The sequence below is a fragment of the Salvelinus namaycush genome, chromosome 1 (assembly GCF_016432855.1).
Source record: "Salvelinus namaycush isolate Seneca chromosome 1, SaNama_1.0, whole genome shotgun sequence".
Taxonomy (NCBI): Eukaryota; Metazoa; Chordata; class Actinopteri; order Salmoniformes; family Salmonidae; genus Salvelinus; species Salvelinus namaycush.
In genome coordinates, this window is record NC_052307.1 from 47,406,257 (window position 1) to 47,424,131 (window position 17,875).

The 17,875-nt window shown below is 39.6% G+C and overlaps 1 protein-coding gene across 1 annotated transcript; it reads left to right on the top strand.

Annotated features, from left to right (window-relative positions):
- The first annotated feature begins 3,785 nt into the window (after positions 1-3,785).
- Positions 3,786-16,621, top strand: znf608 (zinc finger protein 608). Its single transcript, XM_038998801.1, has 9 exons — positions 3,786-4,142; positions 7,849-8,077; positions 10,574-10,661; positions 12,207-14,502; positions 14,926-15,328; positions 15,570-15,724; positions 15,977-16,124; positions 16,333-16,392; positions 16,602-16,621. The coding sequence occupies exons 1-9, from the start codon at positions 3,786-3,788 to the stop codon at positions 16,619-16,621; spliced, it is 3,756 nt and encodes a 1,251-aa protein (XP_038854729.1).
- The last annotated feature ends 1,254 nt before the right edge of the window (positions 16,622-17,875 follow it).

Genomic DNA, 17,875 nt, shown 5'->3' on the forward strand with positions numbered 1-17,875 from the left:
AGTGGCATTACTAATAACGAGGTAAATTCTCTCTAATTCCTTCACTACCATTGTTAGTGAAAAGATGACTTCCTGTGATAATCGGTCTAGAGTGAAGTTCCCCATGAATCTGTACCTAGGGGAAACTTCACCCCAGTGTAATAATCATGGAGAGCTAAACTGATTATACTGAGACTTCGTCCTCACCATCACTTTGATTTTGTGACAGTAGCGAGTGGTCGAATGTCTTCGGGTCTATTAAAGAGAACTATACAGAGTATATGACATTGCTCTGATAAGAAATTATATCCTATGGCTCAAGTGTTATAAATGTAAGTATAACTGTATAAGTATAAGTATAACTGTATAAGTATAACTGTAACTTATTGGTAGTATTTATGCAGTAGCCCATACTACAACTCCAAAATAAACTGACTGTTGTAAAAAAAAAGTTGTGGCAAGTGTTAAAATAAAGATCTGAGCAATTTTCATACCTCCCAAGTGCTCGTTTTCTTCTTCCAGATTCAATGTCTATTGTCAGTGTTTGACCAGAAGCAGGTCTCCCATTTCTGCTATGTTTGTCCTCTCCCACATGTTCTGCATCTGAACTGTAGGATATTAATGAAGTCAATAAAGATTAGGCTATTACAAAGTTAAGAGTTGTTGTTACCACGTAGCAGGCTATCCTGCGCATATTGTTCCATATTTGACAATTAGCTCATCACCACAATCTCAATGGAAAGTAAATGACATACAACTATGGAAAGGTTCATCCAGTATTATTAAATAAGGAGCGCTTCGAACATCAAATAGCCTACTTAAGTGAATGTGAGATTAAAATGTAAATAAATAAAAGTTATTTTTAATATCATTGTTCGAAATCAAAATAAAACATTAAAACCACATAAAAATTGATTTGACTACATTGTAAAATTGATCGAAATAAGGTAGCCTATTTTTGAGCTAAAAATGAATGCACATAAACGTACTGATAATCTCTTGTGTCATTCTTGAGGTTTCCTTTAGTACGTTTTCTAACTTCCTCAGGTGCCACTAAATAGTTTTGAGGTTGTTTGGTTATCATTGTTCGCTTCAAGAGATAGGTCTACTGCTGACCTGCACCGTAGGCATATTTCATACTGTATAACACCTGCCCGATGAAAGTATTTTGGCCAAATTGAAAATGCATAAGATCGTTTTTATAACTGACCCAACACAATATGCCTAATAAGTAGGCCTAGACTACTGTAATATGTGCTTACTGAACTGAGATGGAAGACAAAGTCCCTTCAACAAGTGTCTATTGTGTAAACCTACAGTAGATGGCAGGCTGACCCATTGTACTTTGAAATATAAATAACCCTCTGTATAGTTTCGTATTGGCATTATGTTGGTGTGCATAGAAATCATACAGAAGACTTCCAGTCTTGATAATCTCGCCATTTAGCACATACAAACACGTGGAGGAAAGGGATGATCGTCTCAGAAACGTAGCATGATGTTACGGGTTTTCTTATGTAGATGTAAAGCACCAAACAGACACATAGCCTACTGAAAAAGGTCAAATAACATACCTTTACAACACCAGGCCAGGGGTAGGCGGACAGGCAAGGGTTAAGATAAGATATTATCTTATCTTAGTTAAGATATTTCTCCATTGAAGAGATAAGAGGTTGCAATTCAAAGACTGCTCGGATGGGCTTCTGCATAAGTGATCTTACAACTGAACTAAAACCACTGAGTCTTGCCCCATATTTGTTATAGGTTAGTAAGTGATTGACCACTCATAGGCAGCATTGGAAATGTTAACAGGTTCATGTACACCTGGTCCCAGACAAAGGCATTTTGAAGATGTTAACTTCAATCAATTACTGGTATTTCATTAATATAATTATCACTGTTTAGGAAAGGACTACAGTGACAACCAACATAAAGATAAATTAGAATCATTGTTTTAAATGGAACTGAGTAAAGCCTTTTCACTTCACTGTAAGTGGTAAATACAAAAAGCTAAGTGATATAAAACCCAATATCTGTCATTGTGCAAAAGCAGTTTATACATCAATTCTGTCAATTGTGGTTTCCTCTGTACAGTAATGTTAGAACAGCCATATCTACACAATCACAGTCAATATTGAATCAGTACTTCAAATCCCTGCTATAGGGACAACAGGAGTGACTATTGACAGGTATTGTTTTGTTAGGCATCCCTGGATACTTCCCTATTTGAGCGGTGAATCTAATGGTTTGCTAGCTGTTGACTGTTGAGCTTTATTCTAGAGCGTGATGGGCTTAAAGGGAAGAAAAATATCTATAGTTTATAAGTGGTTTGACACAGTTGCTTGGATGCAAGGCTTGGCAGACAGAGGGGAATTCTTGTCAAGTGGTTGGCTGGGCAATATGGTAGACTCAATATGACAATGCCATGAGGCACACTAGGGAGAGGTCACACCCTTTTTCTGTAGAATACTCATTTGGCCATGTTGGTAGCTTATAAGCTATAAGTCAATGTATAGAAATCTCACAAACGGAATTCTTTGCATGTCAGTGTCAACAGTGTGAAATCATATGTGTTACAATTGTAGCGGCCCTATCACAACCCCCAGTGGTAGGACCTCTTGATGCAATGGCTAAGGTGTTTGACTGACAGTTGCAGGACACCCAGTTTCAAGTCCCAGTCAGGATACCCCCCAAATACGCTTACCCAGGCAAACCCAGGCTTAAGGACCTATGGGGGGAGATATTGAGCAATAATCTTCCACTTTTATTCACTATTAGTTCACATTTCTAATTCAGGGGATAGGGAACAATAGCAAAGCATGGCAAAGGTCTGCCAGAAGGCACAGAGCCCAACTAGCAACTAGACTGAACGACACAGGTGTATAGAATCTTTATGAGTTTTGAGCTGGGTGCGGCTCTGTCCATTAGCCGTGTTGCTGAAATCGCTGATCTTCGTTTTACCTAGCACTGATTGTGGTACTGTCCAGGTTGCTGAAACATTATTTACGTGTGTGCTGGTTTCATTGCACAACTTGGAGTTACCGTTAGATTGTCTTTATTTTACCTGCGGCCTTTCCCAAACAGTTAGAATAGGAACAGGGATTATAGTGACCTTAGCATATTTTAGTAGGCCTTAGCCTGTGACATCTTGGTGTAATGGCTAAGGTACCCAGGTTTGAGACCCCATCGGGCTATGGCAGGATACATTGAGCAATTTTGCACAACATGAGGTGTCCTCATAACCCCATGGGGTATATTACACCACAATACTTTTGGTTGTTTTTTAAATATTCTATTCATTAAATGAGATATACTGTAGGTCTGCACTGAACCAAAGGTAGCCTACTGACAATTTATACAGGATAGAAGGCATCTGACTATGACTTCCCTTTGTGAAGTCAGGGGGTATCACCGTTTTTCTGTCATAATTCAAGTCAGTCAATTTCACAATAGAATAGACTGTTAACCAGCTAGGCTGACACGCAGCCTACTACTCCCGTCAGTGACTGCGGTTGACAATTTGAGAATTGACTTGAATGCTGATTTGAGGAGAGATCGACAAAGACAGGAGATTAGTGGATTTTTGAAAGGAAAAAATGGGACGATGACGGATTGTGAGGAGCTGTCCAATTGTTCAAACGCACCTGCTTTATCAGACAGACTAACAATTCCCTCCGTTCAAATCCAGGGACACTTCAGCAAGGAATCGAGGAAATATAGATTCAAAAGAAGCAAAACTTCTAAGGGTTTTGAGCCGTCGGTCCTGTGTGGTATCGCTGAGAGGACGCCCCATAGAGGCATTTGAAATGAATTCAGCACTGGGCCAGGCGGTCAGCAACCCAAAGTCGAGTGATGTAACCGTTTCATGCGCCAAAGGCAAAGAGGAAAAAAAGGGAAAAAATCTAATCAGAGGCTGGAAAAGGGAGAGGGATGCTTTCAGGACGAGGAAAGAGAAACATGATGGTCAAAGAAGTCCCATCTTAAATTCTATACCTGACCATTTGTGCACCCTCGGAAGCAAAGCGAATCCGTGTCATTGTGCAGGGGGCAGAATGGAAGACATTACCAAAAACGGTTTGGATTGTGGAATAAAGGGCAGCGCTATTGTTGTGAGGAAGAATGACGACACTGTCACAACGGCAAAGAAACTGAGAACAGAAAAGGTAAGCTTAAAGCCCGTTTTAAAACATGTAGGCTACCAATCATTATCTTATTAGCTTAATTGCCGTGGAATATTTTTTTCATAAGAGAGGTAGCCTAACAGGATTACTTGGCAGATGTTTTATGCATGAGGAAGGTAGCAGCCTAATAGAGATACAGTTCTATCATGGTAATCCTTTATGTGCACAGAATACACACAGCTGTTCAAGAATGCAGTTCCAAGGGCCCAGGCCAGAACATCCCCTCAAAATATAGGCTAAGAATGACAAACGAATATATAATGTACAGTGATGTGGCTACAAAACACTACCACACTATTATTTACAATATATTATGTTATTTACAATATGGACAATGATTTAATAATTAATATAATGACAAGGTACCCTAAGCACACAAGCAAGCATGCAAGCAGAGATGTTTTGCATAACTGTGACATATGAAAGGCTATAACCAGATGTAAACCTGGGGAATCACCATAATCTCAGACCCATCAGTTGTATCCTAACCCGATCAGTTTATCTTATTAGCATGTCCTCTATTTTGTTTATAATATAACTGAAACTCCACAGCAAAAGGAAGGGAAGTTTTTTCAGGTACTAATTTCTTATGCTTATCCTTTTACAGTTTCTGTAATTTATGGTTAATGTTAATGCTATTGGAGGCTGTTGCCCACCATTTATTGTTCTCAGGGAACAGTCCCACACTCTCCACAATTTTTACCTGAGTCTTTTGACTTGATTTATTTTAAATAGCTTAGTAGGGACACCACAAAGCCCCAACCTACATAGGCAGTTGTTTTTTTTATAATGATTTAATCTAATTTGTTTCAAGAGAAGACGCCTATCTTTCTTCATGACAGATGCCATCAGTAATCAGTGTTTTTCACTCAGCAGCAGGGGAAGTGGAGTGTGTGAACGGTAGCCATCTTTTCTCCCTGCTCTTGGCTATCAGCTCCTCACCGTGCTGCATATTAAAATCACACATAGCCTGTAACAATGAACGCTTGTGTTGCTTTTATGGTTACAAGACAAGGCATTCGTGATGAAGACAAGCCCTAGGTTTTTGACTCATCATTGTGGTCAATGTTTGAGACGTTTGCTGAGTGATTCTGTCTGAGGGAGGGAGGGTACAGGACTGTGGCATTGCATCTTGCAATCAAAGCAGGGGAGCATGCATCAATCAGTCTTTGTTTTTGTCCCTTTATAGGTATCTGATCAGACACAAACAACCCTGTAGGAATGACTTCTCTTTCAAATGATGTTAAATGCATACAATAAGAATTAAAAATGACATAACACATGTAGTCAGAAGTACAAACATGTTCAGCACTGCATACAAACATAAATAGTAAAAATACATGAATGACAATCTTTTTGCAGTTACTACACAGAGCAATAGTATTGCTTGTTGTTCTTTTTTATTTGTGTTTCAGGTCATGCAAAAATGCTATTTTCAGAGAATATTTCATTAAACTGCTGAAATGTGTACGTCACTGTTATTCAAAGATACATATATTTTTTTGAAGATGAATTGTCAATAGCTGCTTGTATTTTATGAAATGATCAATAGGCTTTGGAAAAACAACACTTTCCTTTGTTTATTACCATCCCTATGATGAAAATAGATATGAGATTATTTATGAATTAAAGGTCAGGATGCTTAAAGGCCCAGTGCAATCAAAATTCATGTTTTTCTGTGTTTTGTATCATACAGTGCCTTGCAAAAGTATTCATCCCCCTTGACGTTTTTCCTATTTTGTTGCATTACAACCTGTAATTTAAATGGATTTTTATTTGGATTTCATGTAATGGACACACACAAAATAGTCAAAATTGGTTAAGTGAGAAGAGAAAAACAACACAAAATAAAAAACGGAAAAGTGGTGCGTGCCCCACTTTTGCTATGAAGCCCATAAATAAGATTTGGTGCAGCCAATTACCTTCAGAAGTCACATAATTTGTTAAATAAAGTCCACCTGCGTGCAATCTAAGTGTCACATGATCTGTCACATGATCTCGGTATATATACACCTGAAGGAGCTCTCCAAACAGGTCAGGGACAAAGTTGTGGAGAATTTCAGATCAAGGTTGGGTTATAAAAAAAAAACAGAAACTTTGAACACCCCACGGAGCACTATTAAATCCATTATTAAAAAATGGAAAGAATTTGCACCACAACCAACCTGCCAAGAGAGGGCTGCCCACCAAAACTCATAGACCAGGCAAGGAGGGCATTGATCAGAGAGGCAACAAAGAGACTAAAGATAACCCTGAAGGAGCTCCAATGCTCCACAGCAGAGATTGGAGTATCTGTCCAAAGGACCATTTTAAGCCGTACACTCCACAGAGCTGGGCTTTATGGAAGAGTGGCCAGAAAAAAAGCAATTTCTTAAAGAACAAAATAAGCAAACACGTTTAGTGTTCACCAAAAGGCATGTGGGAGACTCCCCAAACATATGGAAGAAGGTACTCTGGTCAGATGAGACTAAAATTTAGCTTTTTGGCCATCAAGGAAAACACTATGTCTGGTGCAAATCCAACACCTCTCATCACCCCGAGAACATCATCCCCACAGTGAAGCATGGTGGTGGCAGCATCATGCTGTGGGGATGTTTTTCATCGGCAGGGACTAGGAAACTGGTCAGAATTGAAGGAATAATGGATGGCGCTGAATACAGGGAAATTATTGAGGGAAACCTGTTTCAGTCTTCCAGAGATTTGAGACTGGGACAGAGGTTCACCTTCCAGCAGGACATTGACCCTAAGCATACTGCTAAAGCAACACTCGAGTGGTTTAAGGGGAAACATTTAAATGTCTTGGAATGGCCTAGTCAAAGCCCAGACCTCAATCCAATTGAGAATCTGTGGTATGACTTAAAGATTGCTGTACACCAGCGTGAACCCATGCAATTTGAAGGAGAAGGAGCCGTTTTGCCTTGAAGAATGGGCAAAAATCCCAGTGGCTAGATGTGCCAAGCCTATAGAGACATATCCCAAGAGACTTGCAGCTGTAATTGCTGCAAAAGGTGGCTCTACAAAGTATTGACTTTGGGGGGGTGAATAGTTATGCACGCTCAAGTTTTGTTTTTTTGGTCTTATTTCTTGTTTGTTTCACAATAAAAAATATTTTGCATCTTCAAAGTGGTGGGCATGTTGTGTAAATCAAATGATACAAACCCCCCCAAAATCCATTTTAATTCCAGGTTGTAAGGCAAAAAAATAGGAAAAATGCCAAGGGGGGTGAATACTTCCACAAGCCACTGTATTGTACAACAGCTGATGAAATGAACACTGTAACATGTGAAAAAATGTGATCAGTGTTATTTTCTGATAGAATCTTCTAATCCGCCTGTTTGCATGGGTGGGAGTTTCGGCTTGCATGATGACATCACCAGGCGGGAAATTGGATAATAGACTAATAACAAAGAGAGTTCCAAAGCTCTCTCCTAATAACAGCTAGTTTAAAGTTTTCCCCTCCCCACTCAAACCACTCCAAGACAGTCCTAGTAAAATTCTTGCTTGAGAAAATAGTTTTTTGCTAAAAAGCTATATAATTCTTATTGATTTTATTGATGGAGAACTATTACAGTAAGATACTTAATTGTTACACAGAAATGATTTGATATTGATATGAAAATGGCTGCTTTGGGCCTTTTATGTTGAAAAGTCAGAGGTGATATTTGACTCCGACTCCTCCTTTCCGTAGGTGGATTCAATGTTTACAGTGCCTGCACCCCCGCCACCCGGCCCTCAAAGCCCAATGTCCAATGCCCCCTTCTCTTCACCCATCTCAAAGCAACTTTTGGTGAGGACCAGATCCATAGGAACCAACACACAAGATGGAGGGCCAGACACCGATTCATGTCGCCCTGGCCCTTGTCAGCCAGGCACCAGTGTCAACCTGGAGGGCATTGTGTGGCATGAGACTGAGGAAGGTGAGGATTCCATTCCTCCAGCTCTCCTACAATTTCAGCATTCTACCATGTGGTTCAGCATGTACATGATTGACCATGAATGAAAGGCTGTACAGTCGCTTATATCAGTGGGCATAAAACAGTTTATTCCACGGTAATATTATTAACGGTACGCCAGTATTAATAATTATCATCTGATCAAAGGTAGGCCTTAGCCACGCGGAGATGTAAACATAACAGTATTTACAGCAGCCCAAAACCGAGAGGCTTGATTTAATCTACTTCACTAAAGAAAGCAACATTGCTGGCTCACTTGAGGACTAGAGTGTCACTTATAAAACTGAATTTGGTCTTTGCACACGGTCAACAAAGTGATTCGTGAGCTAGAAGATGCTTTTGTATTCAAGGCTGGTTTTAATTAAAGGATCTCTGCTGATGTAATAGTGTAACAGACCATGAGAGAATTCATCAGATGTGTGTTCTGGTTTTAAGAGGCCTATTATTCCTGTAAAACTCGGATTTGAAGAGAAAGGCTGTTGCCGTCTTATTAGGAAGCTATGCCATGGGACCTCCCTAGTAAGACACCTTAGCGTTCGAGGGCTGCAGAGATGCCGAGTGCATATTGATTAGGCAAATGCTAATTGCAGACCACCATCTTAATGTCCCTGACTGTGAGCTAGATTTTGATGTATGCATATCAAAATGCAATTGAGGGGTTTGATTTTATTTTCAGGAATGTTGGTAAATGTATATTAATTGAAAAACACATGTTGTGAAAGAGAGAGCTATTTTGGGGGGGCTAGTGAAAAGACGGACCTGATTTTGTTTGAAATACTGAACATTTCAAGGTCATTTTATTTTAGAAACAAATAATATATATCCACTCCAAACAACAGAACTCCAGTAGAAAAAGTATCCCGATTGGGTTTTAAACAGTTACATGTAATAAAGTATCAATCCATAAATAAATCCATATTAAAATAATCCTTTGTTTCAACTATATTGTACAAATATAACATTAGTGATTTATTGTGTTATTTTGGAAAAAGCAACTTTTGGAAAAATTGTATGGGGGTTTTACAGGTTTTTTCATTAGGATAAATCAATCTTTTTGAATTGTATTCTATACATTTTAGGGAAGGATTTAAGGAAGAATAAGAACATTGAAAGTCGTTTGCAATTAAGTTGCAGATCAAGGATGGATGGATGGAATCTTATTGTCTGAGTTACACAGCCCGCCAGGGGTTAGCCTACATTCTTTTATTTAACTAGGCAAGTCAGTTAAAAACAAATTCTTATTTACAATGACGGCCTACCCCAGCCAAACCCTAACCCAGACGACGCTGGGCCAATTGTGAGCCGCCCTACGGGACCCCCAATCACGGCTGGTTGTGATACAGCCTGGAATCAAACCAGGGTCTGCAGTGTCGCCTCTAGCACTGAGATGCAGTGCCTTAGATTTCTGCACCACTCGGGAGCCCCCTAACCCTAATTTAATACGATTACATTCCTAAGTGTGGAAAAAATATTTTGAGAAACGTAACTTATGATTGGACAGTCAAATATCATGGAAATGATTCACAAAATGACTCACTTTTGCACCAGCTGCGAAAACCATATGGAACGTTCCATCCACCTGGACAATGGATATAGAGCATCTTGGGGGGAAAAACGAGTGTGCTGGATATCGCATTTAGCAATAAAACACGTTTTAAAGCACACCTAAACTAAATGTTTGAAAGTTTGATAACAGCCATAATTCATGCACATAGAAAGGGACCCATGAGCATTAATTTCAGATGAAAAAATGCACATCTGAAAAATTGGCATTTATCGTGTTTTGGAAATAAACCCTTTAATTGCAGAGCTCATTAAAATTGTCACAGCAACAAGACATTTCGGTTTGCAGTTCACAGATTTTAGTGTTTACTTTCAAGAAAATTAGACTAGAATCCAATCTAGTTTATATGGCCATTTGCCAAGGCAAGATAAAGGTGTAATATGTTTTCATACAAAATCACTTCTGTAAAAGCATTTGAATATACTCGGTACAGTGAAATAATAATGTGCAATATCTATTTGATTCTCCATTATCTTGATTCTCGACTTTTGGTTGTCTTGGAGAAATCACAGAGGGCGATTGGCTTTTAAAATGTTATTCTTTCTTTGTGTAAAAAAATGGTAAACTACATAATTCAGCCTTATTGGTGCTGTGGTAAGAACAAGGCTGTATCCCACATTGTACTCTATTCCCTATATATAGTGTACTACATGGGACCTGGTCAAAATAATTACACAATATAGGGAATAGGGTGCCATTTGGGACGTAGACCAAGCCTCCATAAAAGCCACAAAAAGAGGATCCCATCTATCAGTCTGATGTCATTTCATCTGATAAAAAGTTATCACAATGCCATCATGGTTGTCAACTGGACCTCCATCCATGCCACAGTTCAAAGCACATCATTACAAAATGTCTTTAATGTAACATGCTCCTTTTTGCTTTTTGAATTGTAGGTGTCCTTGTAGTCAATGTAACATGGAGAAAAAGAACCTATGTGGGGACTCTTTTGGACTGTACCAAGCATGACTGGGCACCACCCAGGTAATAATACATATTCATAATTTGTTATATAGTATTGAAAAAATAGTATATGAGTAGCCTATTTTGTTTTAGCCTTTTCTGTTGCCAAGAAAGCTGTCAGTGACTGTATTTGTTGCATGTCATTACCATTGTAAGTATTCAATAATGAGTACTTGTGTAATTTTTGATGGATTTGATTCATTGATTTTATTTCCGTGTCATACACCAATTTTGTATAATTTTTTTTGTATGGTTTACTATATATACACTACCGTTCAAAAGTTTGGGGTCACTTAGAAATGTCCTTGTTTTTAAAAGAAAAGCCTTTTTTTTTGTCCATTAAAATAACATCAAGTTGTTCAGAAATACAGTGTAGACATGTTAATGTTGTAAATGACTATTGTAGCTGGAAACATCTGATTTGCAATGGAATATCTACTTAGGCGTACAGAGGCCCATTATCAGCAACCATCACTTCGGTGTTCCAATGGCACGTTGTGTTAGCTAATCCAAGTTTATCATTTTAAAAGGCTAATTGATCATTAGAAACCCCTTTTACAATTGTTAGCACAGCTGAAAACTGTTATTCTGATTAAAGAAGCAATAAAACTGGCCTTCTTTAGACTAGTTGAGTATCTGGGGCATCAGCATTTGTGGGTTCGATTACAGGCTCAAAATAGCCAGATCCGGGATGCTGGCCTTCTAGGCAGCTTTTGCCCATCCTAATCTTTTCTTTTCATTGACCAGTCTGAGATATGGCGTTTTTTTTCCAACTCCGCCTAGAAGGCCAGCATCCCAGAGTTGCCTCTTCACTGTTTACGTTGAGACTGGTGTTTTGCGGGTACTATTTAATGAAGCTGCCAGTTGAGAACATATGAGGCATCTGTTTCTCAAACTAGACACTCTAATGTACGTGTCCTCTTGCTCAGTTGTGCACCGGGGCCTCCCACTCCTCTTTCTATTCTGGTTAGAGACAGTTTGTGCTGTTCTGTGAAGGGAGTAATACACAGCGTTGTACGAGATCTTCAGTTTCTTGGCAATTTCTCGCATGGAATAGCTTTCATTTCTCAGAACAAGAATAGACTGATGAGTTTCAGAAGAAAGTTTATTGTTTCTGGCTATTTTGAGCCCGTAATCGAACCCACAAATGCTGATGCTCCAGATACTCAACTTGTCTAAAGAAGACCAGTTTTATTGCTTCTTTAATCACTACAATAGTTTTCAACTTGTGCTAAAATAATTGCAAAAGGGTTTTATAATTATCAATGAGCCTTTTAAAATGATTAACTTGGATTAGCTAACACAACGTGCCATTGGAACACAGGAGTGATGGTTGCTGATAATGGGCCTCTGTACGCCTATGTAGATATCCCATAAAAAATCTGCCGTTTCCAGCTACAATAGTCATTTACAACATTAACAATGTCTACACTGTATTTCTGATCAATTTGATGTTATTTTAATGGACAAAAAATGTGCTTTTCTTTCAAAAATAAGGACATTTCTAAGTGACCCCAAACTTTTGAATGGTAGTGTATATATATCTATATTTTTTTCTTCTTCTAGATTTTGTGAGTCACCATCCAGTGACTCTGATCTGCCAGGTGGCCGTGGCCGTGGTAAAAGGATGCGACTGGCCATCCCGGATCGACCCTGCGTTGAACCTGGGCTCGCCAAGGTCCGAGGGCTGCCACATAAGAGCCGTGGCGGGGGCATTCACAGCAAGGGCCGAAGAGGGAGCCTTAATCTGATCAATAACTGCAGAACACCTCCCTTTTTCACAGTTGAGGAGATCAAGCCAAACTCCATCCCATCTGGGAAGAGGAAAAACAAACCCCCGACTGATCTGGATTTGAGTTTAGTCGCAGATGACATGAAAAATGGAAACGGGAAGAGGATCCGTGCCAAGTCCCGGAGTGCTCCTTCCACGCCACAGGGAAAGTCGGATCCTACCTTTAACGATCCGGCATGTACCTCTCCCATACTGATAGACTGCCCCCATCCGCACTGTAACAAGAAATACAAGCATATCAATGGGCTGCGGTACCACCAGACACATGCACACTTAGATGTGGACCGGAAGCCAGAGTTTGAGGCTGAGAGTGAGGACAGACTGTCTGACTGTGAGGAGTCCCTCAGTAACATGACTTTCGACTGCTCCGATATAACCAATAGCTCATCAAAGAAGCCCAGCCCTCTATATAAGGTTTCTACAATAGGGTCTCCAAAAAGCAGACAATTAATGTTCAATAGTGATCATAGTCCCATGGCGAATTCTAAAATGAGGAGGAATTCGTTGATCAAAGAGGGACTCATTGATGACTTGAGTAACTTGCCAATCATTTCGAACATGACTGTGGTACTGGAAAATTGTCTTGTTACTGATAGGAACTCCTCTGTGGAGATGCCTAAGCTTGAAGCCGAGGGTCTGATCGATAAGAAGGGAGTGTGTGATAAAGGGAAAAAGGTTAATGGGAAAGTTGAGAAGTGTTCATCTAAATCTAGGACCAACAGGCCTATAGCTCCTGCTCCCCCAAAGCTGATTGCAATCCCCAACACTGTGTTCTCCACTAACACAACAGAAGCCAACACACAGCAGTCTTCCCCACCAGTAGCTGTTGGTGTCACCACAACAAAGAACCTCTCACTTAAACCCATCAAGCCAAAGTTAAACATCATGGTAGAGCCAAGTCTGGTGAAAACAACCCTAGTCACTTGCAAGGAGACCAGGAACAAAGACAAACGAAGATTAAAAGACAAACACAATAAAGACACAAGGACCTCTAATGGCGATAGCATTCAACTAAAGATGGACGAGGGAAAGGTGGTGGGAAAAGAACCGTCTGGAAGCCTTCTGAAAGAGCACTTGAGCAAACAAGACGTCATGAACAGTCTAACGGAGTCTCAAGAGAGTAGAATGGCCAGCATCAGAGCAGAGGCTGACAAAGTGTACACGTTCACTGACAACTCTCCTAGTCCTTCCATAGGTAGCTCTTCAAGACTGGACTGTGGCTCCCTTGAAAGTGGAGATGGCACCACCACCAAAACGAACAGCCCGGCATACTCAGACATATCGGATGCAGGTGATGATGGGGGTTCAGACTGCCGTTCAGACACTAGGTCCAAAAGTCCAAGGTCCATCTCAGCCTCTGAGATGAACTCAAACAACAATCCCAATCTAAATCCAAAGACTCATCCAGCTGCATCTATTCCTGCAGGGCCTGTCAAAGACCCCCAGTCTCCTTTTTACCACGGATATGACCCCTACTATATTCAGAATTACATGCAGACCGGCCAGTCAAACACAGCTGCTTTTCATAAGACCGCCACCCTTCAAGACAGTAAATGCAAAAAGGAGGACAATGAGGGGAGAAACACCCCGGAATTATTTGATTCGAAGAAGACTGATGTCATCAACTCAAGTTCGCAGTCCCAGCTTCAGATGGCGATGACACAAACACACACGGCTCTAGCCCAGTCCTTGTACTACGGCCAGTATGCACGAGGTCTTTACATGGATCAAAAACTCTTAATTGCATCCAAGTGCTGTGATCAGCAGCAAATCACCAAGCAGAGAGGAGGTCAAGCAAACCGAGAACCAGATGAGATGAAACACATGATAACCTCGACATCTGTATTATCTAAGGGGACAGACTCTGTGAAAACGTGCTGTGCCAAACCTGGGCTCTCGTTTGCAGAAATGGATGAGCGACCCCAGACTCTGACCACACAGCCACAAGGGAAGCCGATGCTTGTCAATATGACTGAGAACCAGGGACTTGTCAAAGACAGTGATGAAATGAAATCATCCATGAATCCAAATAATCAGACAGAGCTGGACTCAAATGTATCATTTTCAAATGTAAGTTTTTCACTCTGTCTTTAGCTATTTGGATGTTGGTGTGTACGACTGTTGTGAAGGTCAGATTGTCAGATTGTTGCATTATGTAAACCTTTAGTCCAGGGAAAGGCTGTTTATGTGGTACTGTAGATGTACTTTTGCCTAATATTTTCAAGAAGACAGATTAGGAAGATAAGTTTTATTTTATCGGTCAAATCTAAGATGGCCATACTACTAAAGGACGTAACCCAATTTTAGATGTAAATGTAAACATTTAACATAAGTAGCTAAGTAAGGAACATTTGAAAAGAAAAGTTGGTTTTGATATAAATGTTGAATTTGCAGTTGATGGATTGACTTGTCAATTCACAAACTGGGATTACTGGTATTCAATTAAATATTAAGAAAACCCATCACAAACAACACTTTTCCTCATCGATTTAGCATGCAGAAGTCCAATGCTGGTCCCGCCCAAATCAATCCAATAATGTGGAGCAGCAAAGTGAAGAGCTTAGCCAGAGCTCAGAGGAGTTAAATGCTGACATGTCTAAGGAGTGGGAGATGCCCTCTGAGCCAGTGACAAAGTTGGGAGTAGAGCTCAAAAAGGCCACGAACCAGAACGTCACCACATCAGACATAGAGGACTGTGATAGGCTAGAGGAGCAGCAGCCAATAGGGGTCATGTCTGAGGACTCACAGAGTGCCAGGGTGGCTGTATCACCAGCGATGAACCCCCAACAACAACCCTATATCCAGTACCAGCATTCCTACCAATACCTACAGATGTGTGACCCCAGCAACAACTCTTACACGGTCAAGTCACCCACCCTGGTGCATAATTACCCACGTAAGTCTATATGGTTTGAGAAATTATGACTACAATGGGCAATAGAAACTGAAATCGAGTTGTTTGAGTGATTTTTTTTGCTTCATCATATTTTGTGTATTTAAGATTTTCGATTATATCACGTGTTCAAGATTCATGCCAAGTTTGTGTCGTGTTAAAGAGATTGCTATTTGGCCCGACATTGTGAATGAATTTATTGAAGGGCTGTTTTCAATATTGTGTTTTGTACTGTACATATTAGGTTTCCACTATCCTCTCTATGGGAAAACAGCAGGCAGAGAGGAGTCGGATTTGACTCAGAACAGCCGTAGTGTGAGCAGTAAGCCAGCCAGTGAGTCTACTGCCCTTGAGCTTCTGCAACACCACAATCTGCCATACCATGGCAAATCCCCTGCGGTGAGTGTCCATCAAGTATAGTCAGAATTGAGGCTGAAAAATATAAAGCAAAAGGAAATCCATGAAATGAACATGCATCAGTTTATGGCAGAAGAGAGAGGAAATTGAAATGAGCATCTGTGAGATACTAGCCCTATTGCAAGTGTGATCTGTGACATACTGTTGAAATTATGATATTAGTGTGCAATACATACTGTATATACAGTACTACAAAGACATATTTGAGTAAAGAATCCCCCTTTTTGTCAATAGCCTGGTGAGAAAGGATCCTTTGAAGGAGAGAGAGAGACTGACCGGGAGAGGAACCATGTTCCCTTTGCCAGGCACCTTCACACTCATCATCATACACATCTTGGAATGAGCTACCCACTCATGTCTGGGCAGTACGACATTTTCCAAGGTAAACAAACGTTTCCTGAATTATTGAAATGTAAAGTGAACAAAAATATTTTACTTTGAAAATATTATGTATTTCATTTCTAAAAACAAAAAGTATGTGATTGAGAGGAAGGCATGCTTATTATGTCTATCATATGTTGTTTTCTTTACCTATACTAAAACACAATAGTTCATTAGATATAGCTAGATCTCTCATCTCTCTTTTGAAGGGATAAGCTCTAGAGCCCTGGTTTCCAGCCAGAAGGTGTTGGTACACTCATCTTCAACTGGTATGTCCTCTTAGTTGCCCAATCCATACCCTCTCTATGATAGGCCTATTGTTTGATCATTTTGTCAAAAGAGAAAAGGATCAGTACTGAATAATGACATGAGGTAGATTTAGCAAACTTTATTCAATTTTCTTTACTGTGAGAGGTAGGTATTGTATATAAAATCATTCTAAAATCAAATAAGATGTTCATGAACTCTGCTTCTACAGATAATGAAGGGAAGAAGTAAGACCATGTGACTGGCTCACATGAGGCTAAGAAGATTTACAGGCATCAATTCCATGGTGTTATATTCATAGCCTCTATGGGAGGCAGAGACCACTTTCATTTGCGATTTAATCAATATTTTATAAGAGTCAGAGTAGTGGTATTGTAATATTGGTGGAGATATGTATCAAGTAACAAGACTTAAGTATTTTGCATTTGGATGCCTGTCTGAAAACACACGTGACAAAACCCATAGTGTCATAGAATCAGCCATAAATTGCCATGCTACAAAGTTTATATGCACATGTATCGTAATGTAAATCATATGGTTGAATGTACTGAAATTTGTATTATCCCAATGTTTTTTTCCGTTGGGAAACTGCAGTTGAAGTGCAAGAGTCTATAAAGTGGTCCTCCCAGTATTACTTAATTACATTTGTATACTGTACTTGACTGTAGCCACTTGTTGATTGTATTGTCTTGTGTGAGAGTAAATCTTCACATTTTACCAGTGCCATAGAACTGTGGTGTATATATTCTGTATAGTTACATGGCATAGTATTAAATGCTTATTATTTATGTTTGTTTTCATTTCAATGCATTGTATTGTGATTTACATTACAGCACATTACTTGCATAGTTCCAGTGGTTGTTTTATTACTTGAATAGTGCTACAAACTCTGTTTACAAGTATTGACATCTCTAGAGAAACTCTTCAATGAAGTTGCATGATCAGTGTAATTCACACAGTGTATCAAGTTACTTTGGAATCAATTAAACATGGAAACTGCTGTTGCTTTTTTATACTGTTTATGCCTTAATTCATATGTGTGGCAATCAGAATTAAAGGGTGTTTATATACACCTTATGTGTTCTGTCTATTTTGTCCTTAATAATGCCCATGCACTATACACTCTCTTCCAGGGCAGAAGGTAAAACAAGGGGGCTTGTGTCAGAGGGCATCTGTAAATTTGACAAATTTGATTACATCCCTGTTAGTGAGCATTTCTACTTTGCCAAGATAATCCAGCCATCTGACAGGTGTGGCATATCAAGAAGCTGATTAAACAGCATGATCATTACATAGGTGCACCTTGTGCTGGGGACAATAAAAGGTCAATCTAAAATGTGTAGTTTTGTCCAACATATGTAAAATCTTTGAAATTGTTGCATGTTACATTTATATTTTTTTTCAGTATACAGTGCCTTAAGAAAGGATTCACACCCCTTGACTTTTTCCACATTTTGTTACAGCCTGAGTAGAAAATACAAATTT